General features: G+C 39.9%; 1 protein-coding gene across 2 annotated transcripts in view; it reads left to right on the top strand.

Annotated features, from left to right (window-relative positions):
* Nucleotides 1-17,058, top strand: part of JAK2 (Janus kinase 2) — a 283,942-nt gene that overhangs the window by 228,813 nt on the left and 38,071 nt on the right. For both annotated transcript variants that reach the window (XM_030193799.1, XM_030193800.1), the window contains 5 exons: nt 3,459-3,597; nt 7,503-7,654; nt 7,772-7,922; nt 13,523-13,656; nt 15,526-15,715. In XM_030193799.1, coding sequence (XP_030049659.1) covers nt 3,459-3,597; nt 7,503-7,654; nt 7,772-7,922; nt 13,523-13,656; nt 15,526-15,715 — 766 coding nt within the window. The remainder of the gene's footprint in view (nt 1-3,458; nt 3,598-7,502; nt 7,655-7,771; nt 7,923-13,522; nt 13,657-15,525; nt 15,716-17,058) is intronic.

The following is a 17,058-nucleotide window of genomic DNA, read 5'->3' as shown; positions in this document are numbered from 1 at the left end:
GGCATATGGTGCAGCAAGATAAAAGGAACAGAGTCTGGATTTAGCAGTGGAGGAGAAGGGTGCAGGTAAGAGAGACACCTAGATCCCTTTTTTGGTCTGTGGCTCCTAACGTGCAACCTTGCATGATGTAGCTATAATTCGGGTTCCTCTTTCCCGCTTCCATCACTTTGCACTTGCTCACATTAAACATCATCTGCCATTTAGAGGCGCAGTCTCCCAGTCTCGTAAGGTCCTCTTGTAATTTTTCACAATCCTCCTGAGATTTAGCGACTTTGAATAACTTGGTGTCATCAGCAGATTTAATTACCTCACTAGTTACTCCCATCTCTAGGTCATTTATAAATATGTTAAAAAGCAGCGGTCCCAGCACAGACCCCTGGAAAACCCCATTAACTACCCTTCTCCATTGAGAATACTGACCATTTAACCCTACTCTCTGTTTTAGATTTTAACCACAATAGAACACTACTTCCTATCCCATGACTCTCCAATTTCCTTTGGGGTCTTTCATGAGGTACTTTGTGAAACACCTTCTGAAAATCAAGATACACAATATCAACCGGCTCACCTTTATCCACATGTTTGTTCACCCCTTCAAAGAAATGTAGTAGATTGGTGAGGCAAGATTCCCTTCACTAAATCCATGCTGACTTTGTCTCATTAATCCATGCTTTTGAATATGCTCTGTTTGGTTCTTTATAATAGTCTCTACCATTTTGGCCGGCATCAACATCAGACTCACCGGTCTATAATTTCCCAGATTTCCTCTGGAACCTTTTTTAAAAATTGACATTACATTGGCCACCCTCCAGTCTTCCGGTACCATGCTCAATTTTAAGGATAAATTACATATTACTAACAATTGTTCCACAACTTCATTTTTCAGTTCTATCAGTACTCTGGGATGAATACCATCCGGTCCAGGAGATTTGCTACTCTTCAGTTTGTAGAACTGCCCCATTACATCCTCCAGGTTTATAGAGAATTTATTAAGTTTCTCTAACTCGTCAGCTTCGAATACCATTTCTAGCACCGGTATCCCACCTAAATCTTCCTCGGTGAAGACCGAAGCAAAGAATTCATTTAATCTCTCCGCTACAGCTCTTTTAAAAAAAAGGTAGCAACATCGTTCCGAGTTTTAATTGTGTCGGTGGTGATTTTTCAACCGACATATGCCATAACTTACAAAACTAGTTATCCAAAGGAAGCCAGTTGAGGAGCGGCATCAAATCCCTAGTTTTTAGATTTTTGATGTGGTTTTAAACACCAGAGAAGCAAGCAGAATTGCCTCTCTGTCAGTTCTACAAAGTCCAAACAAGCAGCTAGCTGATGCTTTTGCTTGCCTCTGAGCATGTGTCAGTACCGACATCTAGGTATTTTTTTAAGTGTGCTTATATTTCCGTTGTAAAATATGAAATACGTGCATTTTTCGCAGGCCCACCTACATTATGTCCCTTTGAAAACTGTTCTGCCCTTTAGGGCTGTGGTTTTGCTACTAATCTTCCAGTGCCAAAAATTCTTCTCATATCGAGAGTAAAGTGTTGCATTAGAGGATAACACAGCTTACTACATTTGGGGTCTGTTGGCCGCTGTCGTGGACAGGATGCTGGGCTCGATGGACCCTTGGTCTTTTCCCAGTGTGGCATTACTTATGTACTGTTAAAAAAAAAAAATCCAGCAAAGTTCAAAAATAGGTCTCTTACCAGTCTAAGATTTTGGCAGACTGAGCCAGGCACTAATGAGCATAACATTTGCACAGACGCGACCTCTGAATCCTACTTGATTCATATTCAAAAGCACTTGTAACAAAGGAGAAGGTCTATAAATACATGATTTATCAGAACGTGCTGTATATTTACATCTTCCACTTACTACAGTAATAGCATTCCCCATCTTAGCTAAATACTAAGCATCTCAGCCCAATGAATCAAACATCAGGGAAAACCCACTAAAACCATTCACACACATGGAGGAGCACACTGCATTGTCTTGCTGCTTCATTTGTGTGCCTCAGGAGCATCAATTTAAATCCCCAGCAGCAAGCAAATCGATGCTTGGGCTGGCTTCAGTGAAACATGCACCAAAAGGTTTTTGCTGATAGAACAGTCTGCATAAGAACATAAACCTTTTGATGCATGTTTCACTGGTGCATGGGATCCAGCCCAAGGTAGGTTGTTAAGTGTGTTCCTCAATCTCCAATGCCCATGTGTGTTTAAGGGGACATCAGAAGATTCTGTTGGTTTTAAATAGGTACAAATCAATAAGTTTGCCTCTGCTGTTCCGATTAACTGTGACACTTAGATCATGTTTAGATTATTGGATTATGAAACAGTTAACTATCCCTCCTAATGGGGAGCCATGCTAATAAGAGACGATTTGGTCATTCTATATTTTTTGTAGCAGAAAATAAAATAGTGTAATTAAAAAAAATATATATCATAAGCAATGACATTCTCCACAACTTAATAACTAGAAATGAATCTCTTATCATACAGTAGGTTGAAGGGATGAGGATCATAATCTAGGGATATGGGGATCAGTAGCCTAATTGGTGAATGAGCAAAATTAAGTTTTGCCTCCAGCCATTTCTACAAGAAAAGCAAACCATAGGAAGGGGTCAGGTAGAGGAAAGAGTAGACCAAATTTAAGTTTTGTAACGTAATGTCACAGCGCTTGAGTCACTTATAAGAGACCAGTGATTTTGTAAATCCAGCAGGATCTTCAGAGCCCAAGAGGTCAGAGATAGCTATTTCTGATAAGTTCTAAAAGGAGAACGTTTCTGCTATGTATAACCGTATCACACCTAGGACAAACTTTAGGTTTCAAAAAGGAGGTTTTAAACTATGTTCCAGTCCCTCAGCCTATCAATTGTAAGAAACCCTGTTCAGTTCAACTATTCAGCAATGCATATGCAAAAACAGATAGCAAAAGTAACATGTACTAGTCTGGAAATAATCCTTTTTTTATTTTTGTAACAAGACCAATATAATTACTAGAACTCAATTATATATATATTTTTTAACCCTTAAAGTTGTTACAATTTATTGAGGCACAAGAATGTGTGGAAAAGCCTTTAATTGTCTCTCAGTGAGGTAAATGCTATAATGTAGCCTTGCGGGATTTTGTTTACTCTTTGAACTTCATTGTATTATTTTTTTCTTTACTTTTTACCTAGTGCTTGGAGCACAGATTTGATTTGTGGACAAAAAAATTATGGAGAAAGATATTCCCTTTACCATTGTTAAAATTATTATATTTCTTGTAAATTTCCATTACATTTATGTTGGTATGTAAATGTTAAAAGATATAAATAAAGTATTTAAAAAAATTTACTAGAACTCTGCAACCCTAAAACATTACATAGTATGGTTGGAGCACATTTTAGCTGATCTGGACAGTTAAGGGCTGAAAGAAACTGACAGGCCAAAGACTGAAATTAAGTTTTTTTTCTTCTTTAGGAGAACAAAGGTCTTGTCCATGGTAATGTGTGCTCAAAGAATATTCTACTGATCAGAGAAGAGGACCGAAAAACTGGAAATCCTCCCTTTATAAAGCTCAGTGATCCAGGCATCAGTATTACAGTTTTGCCAAAAGACAGTAAGTGTCCCAGAAATTTCACTTTTTCATGGGGCGTTAAGCAACTGACCACACCAATGTTTATATCCAGTGCATCTGTGAAGGAAGTTTCACTGAGGCAAGGCATTGCATCAGAGTCTAGGTCCCTGTAGTCCAGTGATCTTAACTAATTCTTAATTTGGGGTCACTATGTTACTATGTTACTTTGCTTCCAAATGAGCTGAAGGAGAGCCACCAGATATCTTCCCATATGGGGCTGTGACGCAGCAGACCAGTGACATCCATTCCTTCTAGCCCACCTTCAAACTTTTTATTAAAGGTATCCTCAAGGATGTGGCTATTTCAAAATGCATTCTCTTCTTCTTTTAAGAAATGCCTTGTCCTTCAAGCATGCTGCTCTTCTCCCCATTCCACTTCTCCCTTTCTTTCACAAACTTGGGTAGAAAGGCAGAGAGTAGTTAAAAAAAAAAAAAACAGAATGGTGATGGGGTCACCACAGAAATTTCCAGGGGCCACCATTGACCCCAGGGCTTTGCATTGAAGAATACTGCAGTAGTCAGTAGGAGCCCTCACAGTATCTATGTTTGCTAGTCAAGTGCAGATTTGGACTTCTTCGCCAGTAGAAGAAGGTAGCCAGCTTGGTGGCTAGAGCACCAAGTTGAAAAAGCAGGAAAGCCAGAGTTCAGATCCTGTTGATGCCCATTGCAATGTTGGGCAAGTCACATCGCCATACAGACTTCAGCTATAAGTTCTATTGGGAAAGAGGATTGCCTACTCTAAGCTAAATCTAAATAAATACAGCTGTATGTAAATGTTTAGGCACCCGGGTTAAACTGTATGTTGCAGCAAATCCTTTAGGGGCCCTTTTACTAAGATGTGGTAAGCACTAACACGTACTTTACCATAGGTTAAAATGCACATGCCCTACAGTAGTTTTTGCAGGTGTGCATTCTACCCACACGCTAAAAATTAAAATTTTATCTTTTAGTGCTGGGGGCGGAGAATGGGCACTGCTATGCTAATCATTTAGCACATAGACATTGCCACACACTAACGCAGCATTACCGCATGAGTCCTTACCACCTACAAAATAGGTATTGTTAAGTGCGTGCATGCTAATGGCCACGTGCTAATGGGAAAATTTAACGTGTGTCAAAAAAATAACTAAGGTACTCAAACAATGGTTCTTAAAGTAAGTACTTTTAGAGAGGAAAAGGCCTCGAGAGACCCCGTGTCTATTAGAAAGTCTATAGGGGGTTGGACTTCCTCATCATCGGCCAAAAACCTCTTTTTGACTGATGATGAAGAAGTCCAACCCCCTATAGACTTTCTAATAATCATGGGGTCTCTCGAGGCCTTTTCCTGTCTAAAAGTACTTACTTTAAGAACCATTGTTTGAGTACCTTAGTTATTTTTTTGACATTTATCTGACGCATCTAGGTATCTCACCCCTACGTATAAAATTTAACGTGTGGCCATTATTGCAGAAATGTCAAAATCGGCCATTTAACAGCTGCGCTAAAAGTGGCCAATTTTTAGCACTGTTTAGTAAAAGGGCCACTTAGTGAATAGAGGCTGACACAACCTCTACATGGTACAGAATTAAATAGGAAATCTTTCTTGACTTTTTTTAAATGCATAATAACTACTTTCTTGAAATTTTAATGCATAATAACTGTTTAATTGTTGATTTTAACAGATTGTAAGTAATAAGGTGAATATGGCAGGTGTGACAGTTTGGGCACCTTTTTAGTTGAGTCATTGCTACTTTTTTTTTCATTGATGTTAAAAAGATGTTCAGGCTGAAAAAGGCTAGTGACTAAGCCGTCAGTTAGTCAAGTGAAAATAGTTTCACTGTCAAATGAATACTTTGACATTTATAACCTGCCAACTTGTGATTGATCTGTCTATGTGCTTTCAATAGCCATGGGCTTGTCTATGAAGGACAAAGGAAATTCTGATCTTAATACTCCTCTATTGGCTAAGACAGATCTGGTTTCTGCTCCTATGGGAGTCGCCCATCAGGGAGTCAAATTGCGAAATTTCTTGATTCTGATCATACAGAATTGGGAACAGTTCTTTATCAATAGCCTGGATATTGAAGGGGTATTATACACTCCCCTCAGTCTGTCGGAGGATGTTCCTCATATTGTGGCTTCTAGAGAGGAATCCAGTCCAAAATCTTAGGTTTTAAATGGAGAAGTTTTACATTTCATTGTATGGGAAAAGCTCTAGATCCATCCTTCATGATTTACATGGAAACACGAGTGGAGGAATATTGTAGTAGTTAGAGCTGTGGTCTGAGAACCAGGGAAGCAACAGTTCAGATCCCATTGACTCTCCTTATGATCTTGAGCAAGTCACTTAACTGTTAGAAGCAAAGCATTGATAAAGAAGGCTAAAAGAGAATATGAAGAGAAACTTGCCGCAGAGGCAAAATTTCATAGTAACATCTTTTTCAGGTATATCAGAAGCAGAAAGTCTGCAACAGATTCCATGAGACCGTTAGATCATGAAGGAGCAAAAGGGGGCACTCAGGGAGGACAAGGCCATAGTGGAGAGATTGAATGAATACTTTGCTTCAGTCTTTATGGAAGAAGATGTCTTGTACCAGAAATGGTTTTCAAGGGTGATGAAACAAAGAAATTTTGGGGAGCTTGGAAGATGTACTGAATCAAATCAATACATTTAAAGAGTAGTAAATCACCTGGTCTGAATGGCATGCATCCGAGGGTACTGAAAGAACTCAAACATAAAATTGCTGATCTGCTATTCAGCAATTTCATGTTTGAGTTCTTTCAGTACCCATCTGCTGTTGGTAGGTCTATAACCTGTCATTAAAATCGTCCATAGTTCCTGAAGATTAGATGGTGGCCAATATAAATAGGGTTCCAGGAGTGATACGGGAAATTACAGACTGGTAAACCTGACGTCAGTGACGGACAATATAGTGGAAACTATTGTAAAGAATAAAATTACAGAATACATAGATAAACACGGTTTAACAGGGCAGAGTCAGTATGCATTCTGTGCTCAGGCTGGGCTGACCCTTCATATCTATGTCACTGCTTGCAGTGTAAGAACCATGGCTTCAGTAGCCCATTTCTACTCTGCCTCCAGTGAAGAAATTTTACAAGGCTGCAACATGGTCTTCTATCCACACCTTCACTGCTCACTACTGTCTGGCGCAGCATTCTAGGTTGAATAGCCGATATGGACAAGCAGTCCTGCAAAATCTTTTTACTACTTAAAAATCAACCCTGCCCTCCAGCCCCTTTTTTTGCCAGGCGCACTTTTTCCTTAGTTGCTGGGTTTGTTATTATATTGTGAGCCTGGCAACTAGTTAGTCACACATGTGAGAATATCATGTCTGTTTATCTTTGGAGAAAGCATAGTTACTTACCTGTAGCAGGTGTTCTCCAGTGACAACAGGCATATATTATCACTTCCCTCCTGCCTCCCCTTGGAGTTGTGTTAGCTTTTAGTATTGTACTGCTGGTCCTGTGCTCGAGCATCAGGTGGGAAGGCACCCACACATTCACAGTGTGGATACTGCCTAAAAGTTTTAAAGTGACAGTGCACTGAGACAGTGCCCACACCAAGCTCCTTGGATGACAACACCCACATATGAGAATATATGCCTGATGTCCTCGGAGAACACCTGCTACAGGTAAATAATCTTGCTTTCTTGGTATTTTTATGCAATTGACCACTAGTTTGTTTCTGAACATCAGCTTGTTGCTATAATCACTAGCTTTTAAAAATGGAAATTAAGTGCCTAAGACATTTAGCACTTTGAAAATATTTATAGTCTTAAAAGGAATTGTCAGTTTTTGAAAAGACCCAGTGCTGAACTCACAAAAAGTTATATTGTAATAGTGCATAAATATTTTATTCTGCGTTCACATGTTGCTTGATTTTTCAAGTTCTTCTAGAAAGAATTCCTTGGGTTCCACCAGAATGCATTGAACATCCTAAAAATCTGAACCTAGCAGCAGATAAGTGGAGTTTTGGTACAACCTTGTGGGAGATCTGCAGTGGAGGGGAGAAACCACTGAGTGCATTGGATGCTCAAAGGGTAAGTGTTATGGTTTGCCAATAGAGAGGCAATTACTGTACCAATGTACAAATTTTTCATTATTGCCCATTAATTTATTCTAACATGTACTACACTGAATTTTGGTTTTCATCCTAGAAATTACAATTTTATGAAGATAGGCACCAGCTCCCAGCACCAAAATGGACTGAACTGGCAAATCTTATAAACAACTGTATGGATTATGAGCCAGATTTCAGACCCTCCTTCAGGACCATAATACGAGACCTTAACAGTTTGTTCACACCAGGTGAGTTGACCAGAGTTCTCTACAAAAAAATTTCTCATCAAAGTTTAATTTCTATATCCATTAGTTTGAACTGCCTTATATTTTATATGGTTGATCAAGTTTTTTTTTTTAACAAATCATACAGTTTTAGCAGGATTAGTTCTGGCTTGTAGTGTACATTTGAAAGTATTCTTTTCCATAAACGCTGCTTGTCGATCTGTGCAGTGTGACTCTGTCCTCACACTACTGCGCAGGAGGTTCCATGTTTGGTCCCTATTATAATCTCTCATTGGATTATAAAGCCTTATTCCAGTCAAGCTTCTCTTCCTTCTCCAGACACCATTTAATCACTTTACCTTCATTTAGTTTGGTCTCCATCTCCTACCTCCCTATTCCAGTTGGATATGTAAATGCTAGGTCAGTGATCAGTAAAACTGATATTATTAGGGGACTGGTTGATGGCGAAGCAATTTGGGTTGCTGCTAGATTCTGAAACATTTCGTTCAACAGAAGATCCTTTATTCAATGCTTTATGTCCCCAGGGTTACAAGGTCCTTCATCAAATTAGAGCTAAACAGAGAGGGGGTGGAATTGCCATCATTTATAAGGCCTTCTTCAAAGTGGAACTATTATCCCAACTGAACTTTTCGGCTCTTGAGATTTTTGCCCGCAAATTAAGCGATCCTGCATTGCTGGAACCCGTATGTCTTTTTCTGTTCTATTGCCCTCCAGGAAGCTGGTCTCCCTTAGAAAGGTATTTTACTGAATTTCTCTCAAATATTTGTGTTAAATATGCTAATATTTTATTAGTAGGTGATATTAACTTGCATCTTAATAACCCTAGGGATGTCGAGACAAAGAGCTTACTTGATTTTCTTGCCTCCTGGCAATTTCTTCTGCCACATTCCCAATCCTCCCACTTCAGGGGTCATCTGCTGGATATGCTGGTTTATAGAACTATGCATATGGAGAATTTCTACTTGAGTCATGTCCCTTGGTCAGATCATAAGACTCTGGAGTTCACTCTTTACTGGAGGGAAGTTACTAGATCTTTTCAGTGCACTGTCACCTCTCCTTCTTTTAAATTGAGAGGCAGAATTGATCCTGTAAAATTCTGGTCTGGAATCTTAGATAGTCCACAACTTCCATACGCAGACAGCAAGGATTTCTTGTGTAAGTGGGATGAGTTATGTAGTTCTACCATAGATAGTATAGCTCCCATCAAAGTTTTGCCCAAACTCACCCATAGGGTGTGTCCCTGGTACAATCAGGATATTCTCCTCCTGAAGAGGCAGTGTAGAAAATTAAAGAGAAAGTGGTCCAGACATAAATCTGATATGAATAAAATGCTTTGGAGCAAAGCTATCAGGGATTATAAGAAAAAGATTGTAGAAGCTAAAACCCTCTTCTATAAATAGCTAATTGGTCAGAACCACTTAAACACCCATAGGCTCTTTAACCTTTTTAATAAGCTTGTATCAGCTGAAAACTTAACATCGGGAACTGTAGCCATTTCCTATGCAAATCAATTAGCTACGTATTTCGAACAAAAAGTAACCAACATTAGGAGGGGCTATGTTGCAGCTTAAGGCCATTGATGTTCAATCTTGCTTCAAGCGGCCTAGTCCGAATGCTGGTGTTGTGACTGACCAGTTGTGATCCTCCTTTCTGTTACCCACTCATGATACTGTCAAATCCTTTCTCACAAAATATCCTTCCTCACATTGTCTTCTGGATGCTTGTCCGAGTTATTTATTAAAAACTGCACCGTCAGGATTCATTGACCTTCTTCAAGCTCATAATTCATTTATGCTTACTCGAGGGGCTTTTCCTCAGCAGAAGGGTTCCGTAATACTTACACCAATCCCTAAGAGAACCTCGGCTTCATTGGGAGAAGTTACTAATTACAGGCCTGTCGCTTCTATCTCATTGTTGACTAAGGTAATGGAGGGAATAATTGGTGCTCAGCTTTATGAATCACCTTTCCTTTCGCCCTCTTGCATAAATCCCAGTCAGGCTTTAGGAAAGTCAGTCTCTGTGCAATTCGACATGTCAAGTACCTTTGACCTTGTTGATCATGTGTTGCTTTTAGGTCTGTTGGATCAGTTTGGATTGTGTGGGAAGGTCCATCAATGATTCTGTGGCTTCCTAAAATCTAGATTGTATCGGGTGAAGTTATCAGGTTCTCTCACCTTCCTGGTCTCCTGACTATGGGGTGCCACAGTGCTCGCCACTTTCTCCAATCCTTTTCGGTGTTGTGATGACTCCATTAGGTGAAAGATTAGAGGCAGTGGGATTCTGCAGTTTTATTTACGCAAATGATGTCACAATCTATATCCCTTTCAAGACTGTTCTTCCAGAAATTGTCCCCAAGACTAGGCTTGGTCTGGGTTTGTTGGAATCCTAGGCTTCCGAAAGTTAAATAGAGATAAAACTAAATTTCTTGTGGTAACCAACCCCTTTGACCAATAATAATTTTACTTTTCACAACTTGTCATACCCCTTAGACTATACACTTAGGGTACTGGGTGTATTGACAGTCACCTCATATTCGAGCCTCAGGTTTCCTCGGTAGTGAAAAAATCCTTCAGATCGCTTTGAAAGCTGAGGAGAATCAGGTCGTACTTCTCGCCAGACATCTGTAGGCTGCTAGTTCAATCCTTGGTTTTTAACTGTTTGATTACTGCAATTCTATCTATGCTGAATGTAAGAAGGGTGTCCTAAAAAGGCTACAAATGGCTGCAGCTAGGCGTGTCCTCGAGGTTTCATGTTTTGATAGAGCCACTCCATTATTATGTGGGCTGCAGTGGCCCATTAAAGCCAGTATTATTTTTAAATTGTGTTTTTGTCTTTCAAATATTATATGTAATGACACTGGATTATATGCAGCCCTTAATAACTATTCCCCAACTCAAAATAACCTCTGCTTCTAGGAACTACCTCTTAGACTTCATCTTCCAGAGTACAAGAGAGTGTGTTATAAGTCGGTTCACTCTGCTGACTTTAGCTACTAGTGGTGGAGTTCACTGCCAATGATAATCAAGGGTCAGTCTGATTACTTGGTATTTCATAAAAGACAGAATGCTCAAAGAGGAGAGTTTTCAATCAGTTAATAGATTATCTTAGATTGCAGCTGGCCATCAATGGTCTATATTTGATATTTTGTTTATGGCTTTGTAAACCTTGTCTTGTTTATTTACTGTTAGTCACATTGAACTCAAGTATGTTCGGGATAATGTGGGGTATAAATGTCGAAATAAATGTGCAGTCAGTTATTACTTCTGATCAGCTGTTTGTACAAAGTGAAACTTTCCAGTAAGAAAAATAAAATGATACAAAGGACACCAATGAGACTAGAAGCCATACAGTTTCTGACAGGTGAATTATTGCTGCAAGACATTCTCCCAAATAGCAGCCAACTGGAAATTTCTAAATCCAAGATCACAGAGCACTCTTTATATCTGTACTTTTGTTTTGTATTAGTAATGCCACTGATCTGAAATTCACTGTTTGCTTATGCCATTCTATGCAACAGTCCCATCAATATTTGCCTTGCCAAACTGTTTACAATCCTGCAGCCTATATCTTCTCACGTTGTAGGACCCATTTACTAAAGATTTTCTCCCATTTTCTAAGGGGAAATACTTAGGGCTAGACGTACTAAACTGCACTACCATGATTGCGCATGTTAAAACCCCTAAGATGTGTTGTTAGTAAATGAGACCTATAGTAAATATCTGTGTTAATGCATGTGGTAGCACCTTTTTGTAAATGTAGCCTTTAGGGGGATAGTTACAAAGGTTTGGTAAAAGTTGGGCTTTTTCCGCACCTTAATTTACCATAGGAATGAGTAACATGCGGTAACACAGGAGTAAGTACATAAGTACATAAGTAGTGCCATACTGGGAAAGACCAAAGGTCCATCTAGCCCAGCATCCTGTCACCGACAGTGGCCAATCCAGGTCAAGGGCACCTGGCACGCTCCCCAAACGTAAAAACATTCCAGACAAGTTATACCTAAAAATGCGGAATTTTTCCAAGTCCATTTAATAGCGGTCTATGGACTTGTCCTTTAGGAATCTATCTAACCCCTTTTTAAACTCCGTCAAGCTAACCGCCCGTACCACGTTCTCCGGCAACGAATTCCAGAGTCTAATTACACGTTGGGTGAAGAAAAATTTTCTCCGATTCGTTTTAAATTTACCACACTGTAGCTTCAACTCATGCCCTCTAGTCCTAGTATTTTGGATAGCGTGAACAGTCGCTTCACATCCACCCGATCCATTCCACTCATTATTTTATACACTTCTATCATATCTCCCCTCAGCCATCTCTTCTCCAAGCTGAAAAGCCCTAGCCTTCTCAGCCTCTCTTCATAGGAAAGTCGTCCCATCCCCACTATCATTTTCGTCGCCCTTCGCTGTACCTTTTCCAATTCTCATAAGCATCATTATTCACTCTGCCCAGGAGAATTGGGCTGCAAAGCCATAGCCTGATGCTCCTGGATAATTTTTTAAGGGACCAGTCACAAAAAAAGTGAGCTGCTTCTGATACTACCCTCCTGAAGGGACTCCCCCCCCCCCCCCCCCGCCCAAAATCCAGTTGCCCCTCCCAAAGGCCCTATCATATCTGATTTTACTTCCTGAAGACCCCCAAATTCAAGTTCCCCTCCCCCTTTACACCTGGTCCAGAAGGTTTCTTCACTCTCGTATAGGACCTGGTATTTAGTGAGGTCAGGGCAAGAGCGATCGCCAGTTGCTCCTGCCAGTTGCCGGTGCTGCGTTCAAAATGGTGTCAGCAAGACTACTACTGTGGGTCACCAAAACCATTTTAAACCTGACACTGGCAAGGGGCAGGAGCAACACAATATCACCCCTGACCTGACCCCATTAGACATCAGGGATTATGACAAGTAGGCCTGGGGGTCCTATGGGAGGTGGCGTGGCATTTGCTGGTAGAGAGTTACCTTCTAGGCAGGGAATCAAATATGAGGGGGAGATTGAATTTGGATGGAGTCTTCAGGAGAGAGGGATCCTTTGGTGGATGACTGTGACTGGTGTCAGTGTCGAGGGGGAGCCCACTTTCACTGTGGCTGGTTCCTTTAACAAGCGCTCAGGAGTATGAGGGCATGGCTTTTTTGGCTTAATGCTCCTGGGTTGGAACATAACATAAGTGTTGCCATACTGGGACAGACCGAAGGTCCTTCAAGCTCAGTATCCTGTTTCCAGCAGTGGCCAATCCAGGTTACAAGTACCTGGCAAGATCCCAAAACAGTAAAATAGATGTTATGCTGCTTATCCTAGAAATAAGCAGTGGATTTTCAAGTCCATCTTAATAATGGTGTATGGACTTTTCTTTTAGGAAGTTATCCACCAGCTTTTTGCTGCAATATTTTTCTAGGAATAACATGGTAGCATAGTAATGAACTGTTTTGCATGCTTTGCATCTCATTACTATATATCCAGCAGTATGGAATATTAACGTGTTGTTGCCCTTTTAACATGCATTAAGAAGCGAATAACCCATGGTAACATACCATAACAAACCTTTGTAATTCCCAAGAATAAATTAATGTAGACAGCATTGTAGTTTCCACTAATTTATTTTTTTGTATTACATAGATTATGAATTGCTGACCGAAAGTGACATGCTGCCAAACAGAGTTGGGGCTTTTGGATTTTCTGGGGCTTTTGAAAACCGAGATCCAGCACAGTTTGAAGAGAGACATCTTAAATTCCTTCAACAACTTGGCAAGGTACCATTTTAATTTATCTTCTGTTATGTTCTCTTTTGGAAGAGAATTATCTGTATGTAGGAAACACTTACATGCTTGATGAAAGAATGAAATATAAAAAAAATCTACCCCAGAACTTCTAACTATTCAGGGGAACCCGAAATTTCCACCTGGGCCTGGGAATTCAGTGTTTAAAAAATGGGAACAGCGAGGTCTCACTAACTTGGGGGCAGTGGTGGATTGGACAGGCAAGCTTAGACCACTAGAACAGCTGTTCCCTCACGAATCAATAAACTGGGGTGACACTTTTGCCTACTGCCAATTGAAGCATTATATACATTCCTTAGACAAAGCGGCTGTTAATTATAAACTGGGTGGGAAGATTCAGACACTATTTGAGGAAACCTCAGAAGACGCTCCTTCTATCTCTAGTCTCCAGAAGAGGTTATGGTCCTTGACACCCGGTAAAGATTTGACACAGCTCAGACGGCGATGGGAGGAGGATGTGGGATGTGATCTTGCCTCCTGGGATATTGTAGCTCACCTCAAGGGTATTCCACAAATAATTAATGGGGCAGGTTATAGAGAGTGTGCATATCGAGTTATACATAGAGCATATTTTTCACAGGTTCAGTTGTTCAAAACTGGGGGAATTGATTCACCTACATGCATGAAATGTAAATCATCTGACAATACACTATACCATGGGCTATGGGGCTGTGAGGTCATAAGATGTTTTTGGAAGCGGGTGGTGGCTTTTCTCTCCCTGCTGATGCCGAGTTGAGTGCAAGGCACGCCCAAGCAAGTAGTATTGGACTGTCCTGGCTCACAGAGGGTTTAAAGCGGATGAAATTATGCTGTGTATCTTGCAAATGTGGACCACACCGGATAGCCCTGAGTTCTGGCATTGGCGCAACCAAATACATCAACTACTGACTTGGGAAGCGCAGGAGGCCAGAGGCTCATTTAAACGAAAAGCTCGATTTCTTAAGATCTGGAGTCCTTATATAGCCAAACTCACACAGCGAGGTAGAAGCCTCATCCTTAATAAATTACGATCAAAGAGACTGAATTCACTTTGATGCCCATAAAGTGTGACACAAGAGGGGGGTATAAGGAGGGAGAGGGGGGAATAGAAGAGGGGAGGAACTTAAGACAACACTTAAGGATGGTCAGGGGTTGTACAGTCCTACATTTGGTGCGTACAAATTACAAATAACTAGTGATGTTTAAGACAGTGATATCCTGCTTAAAATCAAAACAGGGTGACACAGAAAGTCATGAAGACATAGGGAAAGTATAATCAATGTTAGACTAATTGTGTTGATGTTAATCTTTGTACCATTTGGGAATAGACTCCTTGTTCGCCAATAGGGGACAAAGCTGGGCATTAATTGAGTAGTTAAGTAAGATATGGGTAGGGGGGGATGGGGGAAAAGGTACAGTAAAAGTTTGATGACACATTGTCCAAATGTTTTTTCAAGGACTGACTAACTTTGTATTTTGTACATGTTTATTGATACTTATATGTTGCATATTGTGCCATCAATAAAAACGTTAAACTATAAAAAATAAACTACCCCATCTCTTTACAGAGGATTTAATAATGCAGACTTTTACAGTTGTGCAGCATAACTGTAGAATTTCAGAATTTTTGCTGCAGAATCTAACCCTTGCCACAGGAAACTGGGGACTGTTGCTTGAGATCTAAATTGACTTAGTTCTTCCCTCTTGAGATCACATATTATAGTCACACAGTTTGATTTATTATTGTAATTAATATTAATTATCAGTAAAAATAAAAAATAAAAAAACATGACATTGGCCCGTAATCAGTGATAAAAACTGTTCCTTTAACAAGTCAAAGTTAAAATATTTTTCTCTTTGCAGGGCAATTTTGGTAGTGTTGAGATGTGCCGATATGATCCTCTGCAAGACAATACCGGTGAGGTGGTAGCTGTTAAAAAGTTACAACACAGCACAGAAGAGCATCTACGAGATTTTGAAAGGGAAATTGAAATCCTTAAGTCACTGCAGCACGATAACATTGTAAAATACAAAGGTGTCTGCTACAGTGCTGGTATGTAGGAAATGTAAAAGATGTATCAAAAGAACAAAATTAATATTTTTGGTTATACATGAGGTCATTTTAAAAGGCTTGTATGGCATCTACATGTATAAATAGTGACATTTACATGTGTAAATTCCCTAGACAATTTTTCAAGTCTGCTATTTACAAGTTCAAACCCACAGCGCACATAGTTTGGAGGAAGGTATGTTGTAGGTGTGGTTTGGGCGAGCTAGAGGAAGTATGCATGTATTACTAATTTTACAATGGATATGCGTACTTGAAAAAATAAGTCTAGACATTGGCATTTACCCCTGCTCCAAGGTAGGCAAAGTGTCAGCTAACATTCTATTTGGACCCTTGGTTTGTTCCAGTGATTGAGGAGACAATTGTGCTTACCTCTGTGGTTTTGAGTAAAGTGATGTGGTAGCCATATTTGTCCACTTTTAAAGGAAATAAAAGAAAACATAGAAAAGACAATAAGATGGTACCTTTTTTTATTGGATTAACTTAATACATTTTTGATTAGCTTTCGAAGGAAACCCTTCTTCAGATCAGAAATAAGCAAATGTTGGCAAACATCAGTATATACAAGTGAAACACAAAGGCATTTCAATGACAGTCTCACAGGAAAAGGGTGAGGTGGGTTAGGTGAAAAAAGGGGGAGCTTGGTGGATGAGGAACAGGGAGAGATGGATGGTAGATGGAGGGTGTCAAAACAGTAGAATGTTATAGTTTAGAATAGCCTAGAAAACCCTGATCTTTGTTACGTACTGTCTGGTGGTGTCAAAATCATTTTGACTTCAAAGGTATTGTGTTCCTTTTAGTTTCCTTTTAGTATTTTCACCATAAAATCATTAATGCAGAGTTCTGGTTTTGTAAAGTGCTGTCCCACAGAGGTGACATCCTGGTTGGCATTGGCATTTTTCATATGATGTCTATGTAGATTAAATCTCGTCTTTAGCATCTGGCTTGTTTTTCCAATATAGCACCCTTCTTCACACTTTTTACATTGAATGATATATACTACATTTGAAGGTGAACATGTGAAGGATTCCTTTATTTTGAATATTTTTTCTTTGTGAATGACTGTAGGGTCCTGTGAAGTGTGTTGGCACAGTTTGCAGCTAGTTATATTGCAAGGATGTGTGTCTCTCTTCTTTTTGAGTTTCTATTGGGAGCTTGCCACGATTTGGGTTTCTGCCAGGTACTTGTGACCTGGATTGGCCGCTGTTTGGAAAACAGGATACTGGGCTAGATGGACCATTGGTCTGACCCAGTATATGGCTACTCTTACGTTCTTATGTAAGGTGATTTTCGAACCAAAAGGACACTTTTCTGGTTCAAAAATGACC

This window comes from Microcaecilia unicolor, chromosome 2 (assembly GCF_901765095.1).
Source record: "Microcaecilia unicolor chromosome 2, aMicUni1.1, whole genome shotgun sequence".
Taxonomy (NCBI): Eukaryota; Metazoa; Chordata; class Amphibia; order Gymnophiona; family Siphonopidae; genus Microcaecilia; species Microcaecilia unicolor.
Note: the sequence above shows the minus strand (reverse complement) of the source record. Positions and strands in the feature narration are given on the sequence as shown.